Consider the following 17,943-nt stretch of genomic DNA (forward strand, 5'->3'; position numbering starts at 1 on the left):
TCAAGGTCATGCATGATCATCAATAACAAAACCAGTGTAGGCCAAATACCTCATTTCTATTCTGGTTAACATTTCTGTTATCCTTCCTAATGAGAGATCAGAACTTCATCCTGCCCTTGTTTAGTTTGTTCTGGAGTGGTAAAAATAATACAGTTCAGTAAAAATGATATCTGTAGGGGTTTTTCCCCCACCAGAACAAGCTGTGATAATTGAATGCATTTCAGGGAGAAAATATGTTCAGTAAGAAAGTGGCAATTTCAGAGTCATTCTTTTCTAAATACCATGCTTGAGGGGTAGGGCAGCTTGGGGGAATGGGAAGACAAAAAGGTTGATGTACGTACTTGAATCTTACGCATAAAACAGTCTCTGAATTCTAGATTGGTGTGATTTAATATGAAAATTTGCTCTTTAATTATCTTTATTGTTTTGTGTGAGTTGTCTGCATTGTGTCAGGCATAAGAAAGGTTTCCTTGTCATAATTTCTACTAAATGTTATTCTTGCTTGGTAGCTAAAGGTGGTGATTTAATAGTAGTGGAGATACTGCTGGCACCTTGCCTTCAGAGCATATTCCCTTCGAGTCAAGGCAAAGGGAAATAGATATGTTAAAGTTCTCAGTCTGTGCTGAACCTGTCTAGCAAAATGAATTCAGGCCTAGGGTAATCATTCTTGGTGATATGGCACTTTTCAGGACCACTACGTTATATAGCGTTTGAGGAAGGCCAGGTGGCTCATTCCACTGAATGAAGCGTGTTGTTCTTATTTGTGGTGGTGTTCTTAAAAATCTGGTTCAATGCAAAAAGACTTACTGAGACTTTGCAACAGAAAAAGGGAGAACATATGTAAGGATAACTAAATTACTGTGCTACAACAATATATTACATTTCCTTCTGATTTATTTATTTTCAAAGAGTACTAATGTAGGGAAACAGTCATTTCTTGGGATATTTGTCAGTTGATATTCACAACAAAAGTTCTTAAAAAGAAATAACATTCAGTTTCAAGGATAGTTGATTAAAAGTAGTAGAGCCCAGGTGAAAAGCTGAGTTAGTGTAGCTTGAGCTCCCCTACAACAGAGGTTGTAAGATTTGTTTGAAATAGTTACTATTTAAGATCAGATGTAAATTTTTTTGGGGGGAAAAGCATCAGCTTTCTCTGTTTCATTGCTCCAGTGATTTATTACCCTTATTGTTACAAACTGGTGCTTTGTTTCTTGTCTAAATGTTTTCAATTTCAACTTCCAACCTTTACAGTTTACCAGTTTTCATCCTCTAAATTTCAACAGGCAGAGGTTTCATCTCAGAAATTGCAACTATTTGTTGATAGTTTTGATATTTTGTTTCTGCATCCTTTCTTCTCTCTTGGTACTTAAAAGTTGATAGGTCAGTGTGAATTCAAACTGACATTTTCTGTTGCTTTTAGAGAGCAATGTTAACCATAGTTTTAGCGCATAAAAATTTAGCTTATACTGAAATGGCATTGTGTGATTATTTTGTAGAAGGCAGTATATGATTCACTTTAGTAAATAAAGGAGGAAAACAATTGCTAAAATTGCATTCCTTACAACCCTCATGCTAGTACTAAAAGTATGCTAAAATTTAATTAATGTGTATAGTAATTTCTCACTGATACTGCCACCGGGGCTCAATACAGCTTCCTACAAATGCCTTTACATTTTGACAGTGCTTCAAGGCTACTTTCCTCATTTCTTTCCCTTGTGTTTTTTTCTCTTTTGCTCTGATGATCATCTTAGGTGTGCGGTGAGGTTTATTTGTTCTTCTTGTAGAATGGGACTAGCTTGTTACAGACCTCTGTGGAATGCATGTTACCTGCTGACTTGCAGTCTCGCATGCTTTTTCAGTCTGAAAACAAGTTGTATATTGTGGGGGTATAATATGAAAAGGAGAAAGAGACAGTTGTGGAAAGCCTGTGGCCTGAAGCTGTTGAGCAGAAAGAGTTCACCATTGAGAGCTCTGCTGCTGGGGCTGTGAAATGTTCTCAGATTAAATCGGTTTATGACACTTGGAACATGCTGCTGCTGTTCTTTCTCCTTGCTCTTGTAAAAACTGACTTAGGCAGGCAGAGCATACTGTGTTTGCATTTCTGCGGTGGGCCTCTTGAAGGTAGTGTGGTGTTGCCAAGCCTGGTGCTGGGGAAAGACTGCAACTGCACCAGATGCATCAATGGAAGTCACTTCTGTACCTCTGAACGCAACTAGGCATCTGTGAACAGCAAAAAGCTGGTTAAAAAAAAGAAAAGCCTATCTTGGAAATAAATGGAAAAGGGCTCTTGTATTGCATGGGAATTAATCTGTGGCGGCATGGACTGCTTAGGAGTCTCTTTGTCATAGATTGCTCCTCAAAGATGCAGTTTTTATAAAGAGAGTTACGGTGATGGATGGCACAGAGGCAACTTTCCAAAATGGAAAAGAGCAGTGGTTTACACAAAGAGGCTTTCTTTGGCTACTTGACCAGTAAAGCTGATTAACCATGTAACTTGCCTCATGGCTGAGGCAAGAGACTCTCAGAGCAGTGTCTTTTGATGATAGTTTTCTCAAGGTGGGAAATACCTTCCTGGACTATGAGCCTTGCAAAGATTGGATATCAGAAAATACGAGTATAGCAGAGAAGAGAATTGGCTGTTGAGGATGAAATGGAGGACTGAATTGTAAACAACTGATAAAGAAAGGGGGAATCTTGAGAGGCAGGCAGGTAATGTTGATTTATTATTGCTCGATATCAGTGTTGCCCCTTGGTTTTTTTCCTCCTCTGTGATTAAATTGACCGTGTTTCAACTCCTTTTCTCTCGCTCCCTGCCCCCGCCCAGTGAATAGAAGAAAAGTCTTGAGTACAGGAAGAGCAGGGAAATAATCTTTTTTCCTTCATCTTTTTCCTTCATCTTTTACATACAGACAAATATTTCAGATAAACAGTAGATATTTGAACTCTCTATTTCTTCTGCCATTGCTGAAAAAATTTGTCATCTTAGTTACTTTTATAATACATGGCAATAACTAAAACTTCTCAACATTTTAGAAGTTAGTAATACTACCTTGAGTGCATCATGTTTTTGAGTTTGTTGCAAGTATGAAGAAAGCAATAATTTAGTAAGTTCACAGACTATCTTGATAGTACTGTAGCTGTCCAGCTACCGCTGTGTTCCTGAGCTACAGTTTTCCTGGCACTTAATGGAAGTAGATGTTTAGTTATTTCTAAGTCAGTGCAGTTTACGGTTCCACTTCCTTATACTGCTTGTAAAATACTAGCCTCAGGCTTGACAGAGTGCACAAGAAGTATTGAGTTACGTGACTGATGAGGAACACATTGTGTGCAGTTTCACTCATTTAATTTCTACTTATTCTGCAATGAGGGTTAGCCACAATGTCGTACATGTTTATGTAGATGTAATTCCTGTAAATTGTAATTGTCGTTTTTACAGTTTTGTAGTCATTTGTGAGGCCTGTGAGTTTTACAGGGGAGGACAGTATACCATAATTTCAAACTAATAATAAAAACAAAGAACTCCTTTTTCATGGTTTGCATCTTGTCAATTTCTGCACTTGTTTTGGAGGCTCTTGTGGAATCACAAAGTAGAAGTAATTTAAAGATGGATTGTGTGCAGTTTTATGAAATCTTGTACTTGAATATAATAAAGTATTTTAATGTGTTAATTTTTCAACTAGAAACGTCTGAAAGCAGCTGAAGCAGAAAGTAAATTGAAACAAGTATACATCCCCACCTAGTGAGTATAACAATAAAGTCATTTTTTTTAATAATGTACAGGTAAAATTGAAACAGTAACATGTATGATATTTTCTTAGTCGTCTTTTTAATGGTTACTTTCTTAGTATTTGTTACATACAAATAGAACATACAGAGATATAATTGGAAAATGCCACAAACGCTTGTCATAAGTGAAACCTTCATATTTAGCTGAGCCCACTGTCTTTGACCTGCAGAGACTGCCTGTTCTTGAACGGTGGGAAGTTTTACAAAAGGTGATCAAGTGCTGTGTGGACTGCTCCCATGCTAGAAGGGCGTTATCATTTAAAAAGCAGCTTTTCCAGCATAATTGCTTCTGAATCCCTGTAGCACAACATTTCATATTTGTGTAAATGCAATATTTGAAAACAGAAGCAGTTGTTAATGTAGCTACATAAAATAAAATCAAATACTTTTCCATTTCCCGTTACAGTTTTATCTTGTTGATACAGTCTATTCTTCAGCTAGAGACAAGAGATGTTCTGGCTGTAAATTAAAGGTAGCACACAGCCCAAAATCTTTTATCTTTGAACTAGTCTTATTAATGAAATCTGGTTTCTTCTGAGGCATTTTTAATCTGGTTTTTTAAGATTTAAACTAGATGCTGTATCTGCTTTTGTTAACATGTGGTTTACAGAAACAAGATACAATCTGTCTCTCATATTCATAATTTCCTCAAGATTATGAGAAGAGAAAGGATTACAGATGACATTCTTTTAAGCTTTCTGTGGGTATATTCAGTTTACATATATTTGAATTTCCCATTGTTAAGAGTGTTTGTATAACAGAAGACTAGAATACCAAATGAAATACTTTGAAAATCCACTGTTGTCTTTTTGGTGACTTGTATAAATTGCATACAATAGAGCTTCATTTCCATATTTCATGCACACTTCTCTCTTAATCAGATTTAATAATACAAACAGCAGACTATTAAGTTCAGTCTTTTAATCTCATCTCTGAAAAAGTGTTGTGAGTTTTAAAGCTCAAGTCTCTAATAAATGACGCCTTTTAAAAGAAGCTGAACACTCTAGTAGGAGTGTTTCCTAACCCTCTCAGGGAAGTGGCTGCTTTAGGGAAACTGTAAGATGCTCAGTCTTCCCATAATGTTTTTTCAGTTTAATTTCCTTGGTCCATGTGGACAGTTCAGGACTTCTGCCAGTATGTTTGCAGCCGGGACTAGTTGTGTTGGATGACAAAAGCTGTTTTGAAATGTAGGATTTTTGCCTTTATCTTTCTTACTGTCTGTCTTTTGCCTCCATGTCAAGAAAAAATCCATAGTCAATGGTAAGAAGGTGGTAGGACTTCTCAGGTCTTTGATAACTGTGCAATCTGGGGCACTCCGCCACAAATGGATTGCTAATGCCCTGTTTCAAGACTGATTTATTATATTTGAAATCTGAGTAGAATGGATTCTCAGAGCTGAATACGTTTTTGAACTTGATCATAAGGTATTTCCTGTAAAAGCAAGGTTCTGTCCTCAATGCCAGAGAGTCCCTTTCAATTCATGGCTTTTCTCTGGAAGGTAACTAAGCAACATATCATAACGTGGGAGTCTTAATCGTCTCTTGATCCCTCCTCTTGTACCTTGAGCCCAAGGTACTTGATAAAGAGTATCTGGAAATTGTAGAAGTGTCTCTTACTGGTTATAGTGAAAAAGGAGAAAACAGGAGACAGACTTGCTGGCATTTGGAGTAGAGACTTGATACAACAAAGATTTCTTCAGTTAGTCGTTTTAACTAATCTTGAATATATTTTACGCTGCCTAAAGTAACAAATAATCATCTTAGGAATCAATGTATCCAGCCTTGCATTGTATTGAGAGTATAGCTCATCAATGGGGTAATTAACACCCACAGAGTTGGAGCTTTGGAAATACTGTACTTAACCTAGTGAGGAGTATATTAATTCTCTCTGAATTAACTGACCTGTAAAGTCCTACTTCACTGAAGTATTAGTAGGTAAAATAATCACAATAATATAACAACAACAAAAAAAAAAAATCCAAAACCAGTTCTTCAGCCTTCTCAGAGAGAAAGTAGTTCAGGACAGAACCCAGAGAGAACAGCCTGATACTATATGGGCGAGCTTTGCCAGGGTTATAGGACATTCACATTTACTGCAGTTGGTGGGGAGGTACGTAATTCTGCTTGAGATAAGAGGCAGCAGACCCTCTTATAGGGTGGACAGCGTTGTAGTATTATAGGCAGTGTTACTACTCTTAACTTGTTACACTTCACCCAAAGTCCAGCCTCACCTTGTAAAGCCTTATCTGTTGAACCTCTTCTGAAATTCTGTGCTGTGTCATGCTTTTGTTAATGCTTGACCCTGAGACTTGGTCTTTTACTAGCTTGCCAAGTAGCTTGGACTATGTGAGAGCATTTTACAAAGATCTGTAAATTTGAGTATCAAAATACAGCAAGTCTCTTATGGAGCTGAAAATACTAGAGAGGTGTAAAAATTAGACTTGTTGTTTAGAGTAGATTTTATAGATGTTGTCACCACCCATCAGAATTCCAGAATTAGATTGATTGTTTTCATGTTGACTAACTGGTTAGTAAAATTACTTTTTCTATTTTATTTAAAGCAATAAACCAAATCCCAATCAAATATCTAGCAACAATGGGAAACCCGCTGCAGTCAATGGAGCAATGGGAGCCTCTTATCAGGCACAGGCCTCACTAATAGGTCGGGCTTGTGAAAGTTGCTATAGTAAGTAAATTTTTTTTATTATTATTTAAATAATTCAGGAGTTTGGGCTAATCAATATGCACTGTTTTTAAAAACAAATGTATGTGCTTCTGTTTGCATGCTGTAGAGGATAATTTTCAATTACTTGTGTAGCAGAAATAACTTTTTTTGTGGCAGAGTTGTTTTTTCTGGTTTTGGGGGGGGGGGGTCCCCACTCTATTGGGGGGGGGGCCGAGGTGCATGTTGGTTTTTTTTCTGGTGTTTTGTGTGTTTCTGATGGTCCTTGTTGGATTTGTTGAAATAGCAGCTTTCAATGTAGGTTATATGAGAGAAGATATAATAAAATCCAGAACTGGAAAGAGTTGAAGAGGCCTACCGTATGAGAGTTCTTTACTTATCATTGCTATGGCTGCCTGTCTCTTAAACACCAATTAAATTAAAACCATATTTTGTATATAGCAAGTTCTAGTTATATACTTCGTTGGTTTTCAAATCACATTTTTTAAAGAATAGTTTTCTTGTGAAAGATTACAAAAAGAAAAGAAAAAAGGTTAAATTGGTGCTTCCTGCTAAGTCTCCATACGCACAAGATAAAGGGACACGTGCATCTCCAAGGTCAGTAGGAGAAGTGCTTGTCCTTTTCTTATATGGATCTTGATTTATAAGTACTCACTCTGCATGACTTGAGCAAAAAAACCCCAGATCTTAAGTAATTCTAATAAGTAGCAAGCAACTTCATAAGCCTGTCTTCCAGGGTAAGATTAGAAATAGTGGAGGATTTATAGGGCTGCTTGTTTTGGTAGTCTTCTGGAAGAAAATCTCTTCTTGGCAATATGAAGTCCCTGGTTTGAAATTAAATGGGGAAGTATTTTTGAAATTTCCATTTGGAGTTGACTTCTGGGGTGCTTTTTTGAATTTTTAGTTTATTTGGGTTTTTTAAGTTCTCATTTTCTCTGTGTCAAATGTGTTAAATATTTATCCACATAATGCTCTTATAATGCCATATTTTATGGCCATATAAAGCCATATATTACAGCGTTTGGATTTATTATATTGAATGTATCATGCACCAGTTTACCTGTGCTGTTTTCTCCTCCTTAGCTCCACAGTCTCACCAGTGGTATTCTTGGGGTCCTCCTAATATGCAATGCAGATTGTGTGCATCTTGCTGGATTTATTGGAAGAAATACGGTGGCCTGAAAATGCCCACACAGACAGATGAAGATAAACTGTCTTCCAGCCAACCTATAGAGGTAGGATTGTGTAGATAAACTTTCCTAAAACGAAACATGGTGCTTTCACAAGACTGCTGTGATTTGAATATTTAATGGAATGATTTTTTTATTTATATGTTCAACTTTGGTATTACAAAACTCAACTTATTAACCCTTTTCCTGTCTTAAGTAGAACTGAACAGTGTGCAGGTCCTGCCATGTCTTTATTTGACTAAGTCTTAGATAAACAGACATCCACTTCATGCATTTTTGGTGGCCAAATGTAATCTTGTCAGTTAAATGGTGTAATCTATAAAATGTTAATAGACTATACAGTATCTCATCTTGAATGGCATTATATATCCACTTACAATAGAGTTCTCTACTCTGTGTTTTACAGCTTCTTACGTAAGCCCCAGTTTTTTGTATAGTCCTTATACATACTATTTGATTAACCTTGTGAGTTTATCCAAATTGTGGCTTTTTTTAATGATGTAATTCAGTTGTATGTGTTATGATTTTTTGTTTGTTTTTGTAGGAATCCCATGTTAGGACTCACATGTCCCGGCAGGCCACACAGGGAACTCCAGTTCGTAACACTGGAAGTCCAAAGTCAGCAGTGAAAACACGTCAAGCTTTCTTTCTTCACACAACGTGTTGGACAAAACTGGCCCGTCAGGTCTGCAAAAATACCCTTCGGCTGCGGCAGGCAGCAAGACGTCCCTTTGTCCCTATTAACTGTGCTGCCATTAAGGCAGAATGTAAGATGTTTTTTTAATTCTTAGTTCTGTGTGCTGTGCTTCCCACCCATTTTTGTCTTTTAATTTTATTTTCTTTTTCAATAAACATTTCTTGTCTATACGCTTTTGCTTTTCATTTTTTCATTTGTCCAGCATATCACCAACACATTGAATAAAGTCTGGCTGCCTTGAACAAATTTCAACTGGGGGAACATTTCGTTGAATGAAAAGCGGAGAACTATTACTTTATTCACTTACAAAAAATTGTCATTAAAAACAAATCGGGAGCAGGGAGGAGAAACATGCTTCCTACTAGGCAGTGTGAAAGAAGTTCACTTCTTATATTGTTCATTTATTCTTTCGCTGAACAGAAAGTGTAGATCTGTACGTGTTTTACTTTTTCTCAGAGGCGTTGCTCAAGGAATAAGGAGCTTAGGATGCATAAGAGGCATAAGAGTTCAAATCTGGCCTGTAATACAGCCTTTTGTTACTGTAGTGATCAGATGGTGGTGATAGCCATGTTTATTATTTCATCATAGTTGCATCTTTTTTTTTGTCCATTCCAGTTTTGAATTTTAGTTGTAAATAAAATTCTATATTATGCTTGTTCTTTTTACAGCCAAAATATAAAGAACAGATAAATTCACTAGTAGCATGACAAAAGGTTATGAGTTGTAGATAGCAACAGTAAGTCTCTTTATGTGCATATATGTGTTAAGTTCTGCTGCAAAGTCACTGAATATTTCAGCAGGTTTTGTATCTGCACGGAGCACGTGGTTTTACTGCTCATGCTGTTTGGTTATGTTTCCCAGTCTTCCATAGATGCAGTTCTTGGAGCAGATGCTTGCTATTCCAAGAAGAGCCGTGCTGGCTCCTCATACTGTCAATCGTATTAGAATTGAAGAGACCGTTTTAGAATATTAGATGTTGGGTTTATAACCATGTTTACTAGATTAGCGCTAAATGTTTTCCGAGCATATTTGACTGGGATGCTGATGATGTCAGTGTTGATTATAAGAAATTTACTCCATAGAGGCTTAAAATCTGGTTTTGAGTAATTATTTTCCCCTTATGTACTTCCAACACCAGCCATTCTTCGCATGCAAACTCTTCACCTACTTCTGCAGTCATCCAGATCTTGGTGAATATTTTCTGTTTGTTGTCCTTGTCTTATTTATTTAGTTGTCCTATTGGCCATTTTCTTTCTTCTTTCAAAGCTGTGCAAGTCAGGAGCAACATTCAAATTTAAGGAAACCATATAGGTTGTACTTTCGTGGAAGAAGTGTGTCTAAGGCTGGACTAGGATTATATTTTTAATCTTTAATACAAAATAACAGCTATTTGCTGAGAGGGAAGCACTGTACTTTTTGATTTATGTAATTGGCACTAATTTCTGCTAAATCATGGATGAAAATTAATTTCAGAAGTTCACTTGAACCTTGAATCTTTTTATCCAAATCCCTATTTTTTCTGACTCACTGTGATAACTCAATTTGAAAGAATGTGAAGCTTTTGTTTAATGAAGAGAAAAAAAAGAAAGAGTTTCATCCAACTGTTAATCATCATACTAGAACAAGTGTTAAATACACAGTTCAACTTTAAAACAGAGGAGTGAAAAGCTGAGCTTTTCAGCAGGAAATAGTCATTCTTGTATCAGACTGACAGTGCTGCGAGTGCTTCCTCTTTGTTCCTTTGAATGAAAAAGTGCCACATCAGATTAACATCAAGAGCAGAAAGATTCCCCCTCACCCTGTAGTCTCTGTCTTCCATTATTCTTTTTATTTAAAGCAAAATTTGGACCTTGCAATTTTGTCTTTTTGCATGCTGATGCTTCCTGATTAGACGTAACATGGACTGGAAAAAACAAAGTCACAGTTGTCAATGCATTTTGAACATGACATTCAAATTATTGTATAATAGCAGAAACTAGATTATACCTCATTTAATGAATTTATCTCATGTTTCTCTGTACATATACACACACGCGCGCGTATTCTGTTTCTGGCTATCTATCTCTGGAATCATACAATGCTCTTACGTTCATTGTCATAGTCATATTCTTAAATATGACTTAAATATTTACTAGGGGTAAAGCCTGGTAAGTAATTAAATACAAAAATTGTTTTCTGGTTTTGTTCATGTCCTTACATCTGGTGAGCTGTGTTCAGTGCACTCTGTAGATTTTAATGTTACAACTAAATAGAGTCTCCCTTCCTGAATGCCCTGAATCCTTTTCTAATGATAGCTTGATGCAAGTAATTTTTAAATTTTTTTAATTTTTAAATGACATAATTAACAGTAATCATTTTGTATGTTGAATACCACTGAGTAATTGCAACATTGAATGAATGGCTGTGTTGGTGTTACAAAAGTTACAATCATACTTAGATAATAACCGGGCCAGAGTAGCAGGTTACCCATGATGTGATATGGCATGAGATGGTTAGGATGTCCAAGAACTGGTCTGGAATTTGTTTTCCATGTTGGTTTGCTGAAACTTGAATCTAATGACTGCTTTGTCAGACTCACCTGACTCTGTGTGTGTGCCAAACCAGTGCTTGAAAACATAACTGCGTTTCACAGCTATATTGCAGTAGGCACCATACCAACACTCAGAAACCACAAAATCTAAAGACAGAAGCGTGGTAGGGCACTTACCCCAGCAGCGTACCAGGCTTTATGCCTTCTTAATCTTAGGCAATTTGATGAAGTGCCATCTTGTAAATGAAACTAATTCCCTCTTCTGAGAAAGAAAGTCTGAACAAGCCAGTCAGAGCCTGCTCGTAAAATAAATTGATTTTTGCGGTCCACCTGAACTCATCTGCAGATACTTCTTTTGTCTTGGAGGGGCATGGAAGCCTCTGAGAATGCTAATCTCAGGCCTAACCATCTTTTAGGTGAAATGAGATTTCAGATAGAGCATTTATTTATTATTGTAATTCCACCCACATCATCTCCCTCGGCCTGTTAGGTCCACTGGCAGAAAACAAGGCCCTGTTCTATGTACTTCATTCCTTCAGTTAGTGCAGAGAATTAGATTTTTCTCATTAGTGAACCTATAGCGTGACCCCTGCTCCGATGCCAGCAGGAGGTAGTGGAGATGATGCATTTACATTCCCAGTTCAATCTAGGGATGGTCCCCAGAAGGTTGAGAAGGCATGGCATCTCCTGCTAGGAACACAAGCCATCGTGGAAAACGCAAACTTTGTTCTGCCTGACGATAATAGACTCACTGTAGTTGTTGACAATAAACTTGTCTGATGGATTTTCAGGAATAATTAGAATTGGCGAACTATTTCAGTGAGAGGAAATTCCCATGCTCTAAATTAGGCCAAATACCTTCTTTTTAGTTTGAATATATTGCACGCTTTTTAGAAAGTTAAGCAGAACTATCCTGTCTATGGAAGGACTCTTAATTAGAGGAAACCAAAGTGGGCATTCTTCTCCAGTCACTGACAAGATTGGATCTGTCTCCAGCTTACAAGCATGTTGATAGATGCATGAGAGTGAGTCATGCACCTGTGAACCTTATTACTTCAGCACAGGAGGATTTTTGAGGGAATTCTTTTTTCCCCCTGCTCGGATATAGTTTTATCAATATAACTATGTATTAATTATAGTAATTTAAATTTGGGTAACTACACTCTGTCTATGTAGACGTGATTGTCAAAATGTTTTCAGTGGATGGTAATATATTATCTATTATATATATCGTTATCTGGAAATGGGTATACTGTTCATGATCAAAACTTAGCTTTAAATCTGCAGATTTAATAACAAGTTTGGTACACAGTACTTGCTTGTTATGATCTGGTTTGGGAAAACAAAGATGAGTGAAAATTAAGTAGAATATGCAAAATGTTACTGATTTGTCTTTGTAAGCATACAGCCTGTGTTTTACTGATATAAAACTACCCATTCATCTGAAGTGAGTAACATTTATGGGTATTGGTTCACAGTTTTTTACATTCTTGGTTTTGATAGCTGTGGAAGATCTTTTGGCTGCATCTAGGATGAAAATATTTTCTCTACTGTTGTCTTTGAATACAGTTTGTGCCAGATTTTAGTAGCTGGTAAAATAATTAAAAGAACACCCTATTTTTTCCTCAGAGTTTCTAAGAAGAATACAATTCAGGGAATACACAGAGCACAGTACCTTCATTAGATAATCTGAATTTTGGTAGATGGAATGTCAAAGAGAAATAGCTCCCCAGTGAGAGCCTCTCTAAGCTTAAGAGACCTACAAATCTAGTTTAAAGAAAGAAAATCATTAAAAATGCCTTTCAAATCTAAAAGAGCAGGCCTCATTCGTTATCATCTTCTCCATAGCATTCCTGCTTGCGTTGACCTCTCTAATACCCACAACAGTCATCACTTTTCTAGGTGAAGAACTTGGTCTGTTTAAAACCTCAGAAAAAATCCATTTCACACTGTGGTTCGTAATGTTGTTCCCTGGAGTTTTTCAAATGGTACTGTATCCTCTTTAGGGTTATGGTGCCCCAAATTACATGCACTTCAAGATACAGGTTTCCCATCATTTTAGAGAGAGTCACATGTTTTCTATTTTCCTATCTTCATAATTTCTAATATTCTGATTTTAATTTCTTTTTAAGTGACCACTCTTTAGTATTGTCTAGATATTTTTAGATAGTTGTTGACACTGACTCCATGAATTCTCTTCCGCACGGTGGTGTTGTAGAACCCATCGTTATATCTGTATGTTAGTCATTTTTCCCTTTAAGAATTAATTTACATTTATTTCTTGATGCTGCTGATACCCTTTGCAATCAGTTTTAGCTTTGATTATGCTCAGTAATTTCTTATCAGGAAACTTTAACTCTCTAGTCACCTCTTTTCCTGATCTTCTATACATTGAGCAGCACAGATCCTTTGGGGATTACATAGGCAAATAATTTTAATTGGGTGCTGATCCCTGAAAAAAAACTTCTCTTTTACCCTCGAACAGCTGGACAGCAATGGCCTTTGGTGACACAGTTTGTTAAAAGCTAACTGAAATGCCAAGTTGGCTGCCAGATGGGCTGCGTGTGTAGATGTCACGATGCCTTCAGGGGATGCTGGCAGACCTGTGGCGCTTGCAGTCGCTGGTTTGCAGGACATGTAGGCAGGAAGGGACCGCTGGAGGTCCCGAATTCCAGCCCTGCACAAAGCTCAAGTGCTCAGGGCCTTTTGTCCGGATGAGATTTGTGTTATCTCCAAGGATGGAGACTCCGCTGCTTCGCTGGGCACCCGTTCCAGCGTTTGGTCAACCTCCTTTTCCTTACATCTAACAAGAGTTTCCCACCTCCCAGCTTGCGTCTGTTGCCACACACAGCAATAGTACGTTGTCCTATCCCTGCAAACCTCCGAGAAGGGTCTGGCTTGGTCTTCTCTCTGGCTTGGTCTTCTCTGTGCTGTGCCAGTAGGTAGTTAGAGGTGGCACTCAGGTCTCCCCTTGGCCTCCTCATCCCCAGGCTGACCAGACCCAGTTCCCTCAGACTCTGCCTGCACATCCCCTGCTCCAGCCCCACACCAGACTCTCCAGTAGCTGGCCTTTTGCCGGTGTGCCCACATATAGCGGGGATCCCAGAACTCACCGCAGCGTCTGGACGTGGTTTCACAAGGGCGGAGGGGCAGGGTTACCTCCCCCGCCCCGCCGGCTGCGCTCGGGCCAGTAGGGCTCAGCGTGTGGTCGTCCTTGTTGCAAGGACACGCCGCTGAATAATGTGCGCACATTAAACGTGTTTTCCCTTTACAAGGTCTTTGTTGGCTCCCTTGACATTTCCGTATTCAACTGTATGCCTCTATTAATAGTTCAACTCTTTTGCCAGTCTGCAGACCTACTTACTGAAGAATGTTATCACGTTTGCCGTGTTTTTGTTCTCTTGAACCAAGACCGGTTTAAGCATTAGTTAAACACCAGTCGTGTACGTGCTCAGCAGTTTCTGTTTGGATGAATTCCACCTGGTCCTGGTAACTTGTTTTTATTCATTAACCAGTTTGTTTTGAAATATTCCCCATGGACACTTTGATGTGACACAGTTCTCACACTTTCCTCAGAAAAGGGTTTTGGAAGTGAGCTTGTTTAAGTTCTTCTGCAGTGAACATGGCTGCAAATAATTAATTCAGCTTTTCTGCCATGCCTTCCTTTCTTCTGTATTTTCCTCACACCTTGATCATCTCCTATTGCTACAGACACAAGCACACTTTCTGCTTTTGATATGTTTGAAAAAATATACTATCAAATGTAATACTCCAATTCTTTTTTTTTTAAAATACATTTTTATTTCTTACAGCTGCGACTATTTCACTGATCTTACTAAGATCTTTAGTGTTCATGTGGAAGCCTATATTTGATTTTAGGACTTTTTTAAAGTTTTGTTTTAGACAACTTCCTACCTAAATTTTATTCTATGGTTTTACACTTGAGAGTGATGCACAATCTAACTTTGTGTTTTTCTGTATGTAGTGCATGAAGATCATAAACTTTATTATCTTTTTCATGGGAGTACCATATTGTGGATTAAAGTTTGCTGCTGTTAAACGTATTTAACTGTTTTAATAGACTGGTATGTTGTGGAATACCCACCTGGTACCTTTGGTGAACATGCTTTGCCTCAAGCATGGAAATTGTGCTCTCTTTGCAGTCTGTATTCTCAGTCAGCATATTAATATCTCACCATGATTCAATGTCTTTTTTTACAGTGAAGACATGTAGATGGAAAATTTTCTTGCTAATTACTTCTTAGGCGATGCTTTGCTGTTCCCAAAGTAACTATAAAATACTCACTGTATAGTCTGTGCTTGTTTTACTAAGGGAGGCAGTGGAGACACATCGTTCTACTCTGTCACTTAAAATATTTCAAGTGGTGTGGAATAGTAAAAGTATTCCAGGCACTAGGTTCAGTGCATTTTTTTGCACTGAGAACAGTATTTTTTGTTATTAAGGTAAAATAATAAAGTACTTTGTGTACTTGGTGTTAGGGCTCTGGAACCTTTGGGCTTCTCAGATACCAGCTACCATTTACACTTAGCACATACAAGAATTTCAGGTAGTTTCCTTAATATCTGGAATGAAGTTGTGCATTGCCTGCTGCGTTAAAAACATCTGTGAACATACTGAAATACTTATTTCAGTCATTGCTGTGGTTGCATGACCTTCAATTTTTTTGCACATAGCTAGATAGAATACATAAAGAGATTGTAAATTTGGGGGGGGGGGGGGGGGGGTGTCTCAAACGTAAGTTATTCTAAATAGTGTCTTACCCTCTTCATGTGCCGATGTACTCCATATCTTGTGCTGGAATGAAGCAAACAGGAACATTTTGGTAAAAAAGAAGGTGGAGACAAAGAGGAATTACAGTTATTATAATCTATTTATAATATCTAGCTCTTGTAAAGCTTGTTAGAAGATGCAGATCCACATGTGCACATGTGAAACCTATACAAAGAAAGGTGTACACGTAGGTATGTATATGTCGGAAGTAATTCCATGTGAGGGAATTCTAGATCTACACAATCAACACATGAATGCAATTTTGTACAAAACAGAATACCTGTGTCCTAGGGATACTGGAAGCCCTAAATGGGGTTTATTGATGTGCTTTTGGAAAACAGATAACCCAATTGTTCTGAGTAGTTTAAAAAAAAAGATAGTCTAGTTCCAGTAGTCTTGAAACTATTTAATGAAACCTAGTGTCTTCTGAATTTTTGCCTTAGGCTGATTGACTCCACTGTCTAAGCATGAACCTCTTCATAGTAACACTTCTATGTTCGGGGCATTTAGACAGATTCATTGCTTCTGTATTCGCAGTGCCTTTCAAGTTGTGAGTTCATAGTTTTAGCATCAAATTAAGGTAGTTACTGAACTGCGTATTTTCATTTACTTTGCAGGAAGTTCCTATCTTTGAGACCTTTGGGCTCTGTCATACTTGGTTACAATTGACCACTTTGTTCAAAAGCTTACAGTAAAGGGTTTTTTGGGTTTTTTTTAAGTTTCACCTTGCCATGATAGCCCCTGTGTTCTGTTTTACTTATTAAGAATGATATGAATCACCATACCATGCGAGTAATACATGACCAAAATCAGTAGTCCCAACTTTAAGTCCTTCATACCTCTGTATTACTCCATTTAGGGCCAGAGAAGCTTGTAGAAAACAATGAAGAATTCCATGTAAATTCTTTTTAATAGCCAGAGCTGCTTTTATTTTAGTACTCATGTTTTCATCTGTGTTTCATTTGCCTAGCTGACTGTCTCAAAAAAGACTTTGTAAATAAAAAATGCAGTCAGATTTGTGTTAGAACTTACATTAACTTTAAAAAAAAAAATCATAACATTGTGTCCTGGTTTCAGCTGGGATAGAGTTAATTTTCTTCCTAGTAGCTGGCATAGTGCTATGTTTTGGATTTAGTAGGAGAAGAATGTTGGTAACACACTGATGTTTCAATTGGTGCTAAGTACTGCTTATGCCAGTGGAGGACTTTTCAGCTTCCCATGCTCTGCCAGGTGCACAAGAAGCTGGGAGGGGGCAAAGCCAGGACAGCTGACCCAAACTGGCCAAAGGGCTATTCCATACCATATGGGGTCATGGTCAGTATGGAAACTGGGGGGAGTTGGCCGGGGGGCAGCGATCGCTGCTCAGGGACTGGCTGGGCATCGGTCAGTTGGGTGGTGAGCAATTGCATTACTTGTGGGTTCCCCTCCCCCCTGCCCCAGGTTTTGTTTCTCTCTCTTGTTGTCCTCCTTTTCATTGCAATTTTATTACTACTATTATTATTTTATTTCAATTATTAAACTGTTCTTATCTCAGCCCACGAGTTTTCTTACTTTTGCCCTTCTGATTCTCTCCCCATCCCACCGGGGGGGGGAGGGTAAGCGAGCAGCTGCGTGGTGCTTGGCTGCCGACAGGGGCTAAACCACGACACATCGCTTGCATGAATGAGGACATGGCCTGCCTTTAAATATTTATCATTATTAACATTGACGAAAAAAGGAAGAATATGTGTTAAAAAGAAAAAAGAAATTTGTGGTAAAAATGTAAGTCAGAAACTGGTTGGTGCATCCTAATTATATTTGTAATGGTGTAATACTTAAACTGAGTTTCATTCTTTAAACTTCTCAGATGCAGATCGACATTGTGAAGTTGCTGGAAATCCTCTGAAGATCAAAAGCACCAGAAAACCACTGTCATGTATCATTGGGTATTTAGGTGGGTACCTGCCTCCAGGGGGAAAAATGAATCAAATGAACATCCAGTATTTACTGATACTTAAAAACCCTGTATGCATAGAATGAGAGATTTATGCTTGTAGTAAAAAGAAAACTATAAAGTTAATAAATTAATAAAAATTCTGGTGTGCTATCAGTTGCAAAACTGGATGATTGAACTTACAGGATGTAGGCAGAAGGCCTTGTGATACTGGTTTAAAATGGCCAAGTGAAACCTGATGTAATTTAGAATGTGAAAAATATTCTGATAGTCTAAGTAAATAAGCACTCAAAGGGGAGATGGGGTACTCAGTATGCCCAGTGCTACTCTACT

At 37.8% G+C, this 17,943-nt stretch overlaps 1 protein-coding gene across 1 annotated transcript in view; it reads left to right on the forward strand.

Moving 5' to 3' along the window:
• Positions 1-17,943, forward strand: part of MTA3 (metastasis associated 1 family member 3) — a 147,860-nt gene that overhangs the window by 87,189 nt on the left and 42,728 nt on the right. Inside the window, exons 11-15 of the mRNA XM_075707348.1 lie at positions 3,681-3,739; positions 6,347-6,471; positions 7,552-7,703; positions 8,203-8,425; positions 17,524-17,610. Of these exons, the coding sequence (XP_075563463.1) occupies positions 3,681-3,739; positions 6,347-6,471; positions 7,552-7,703; positions 8,203-8,425; positions 17,524-17,610 (646 nt within the window). The remainder of the gene's footprint in view (positions 1-3,680; positions 3,740-6,346; positions 6,472-7,551; positions 7,704-8,202; positions 8,426-17,523; positions 17,611-17,943) is intronic.

This window comes from Pelecanus crispus, chromosome 3 (assembly GCF_030463565.1).
Source record: "Pelecanus crispus isolate bPelCri1 chromosome 3, bPelCri1.pri, whole genome shotgun sequence".
Lineage (NCBI taxonomy): Eukaryota > Metazoa > Chordata > Aves > Pelecaniformes > Pelecanidae > Pelecanus > Pelecanus crispus.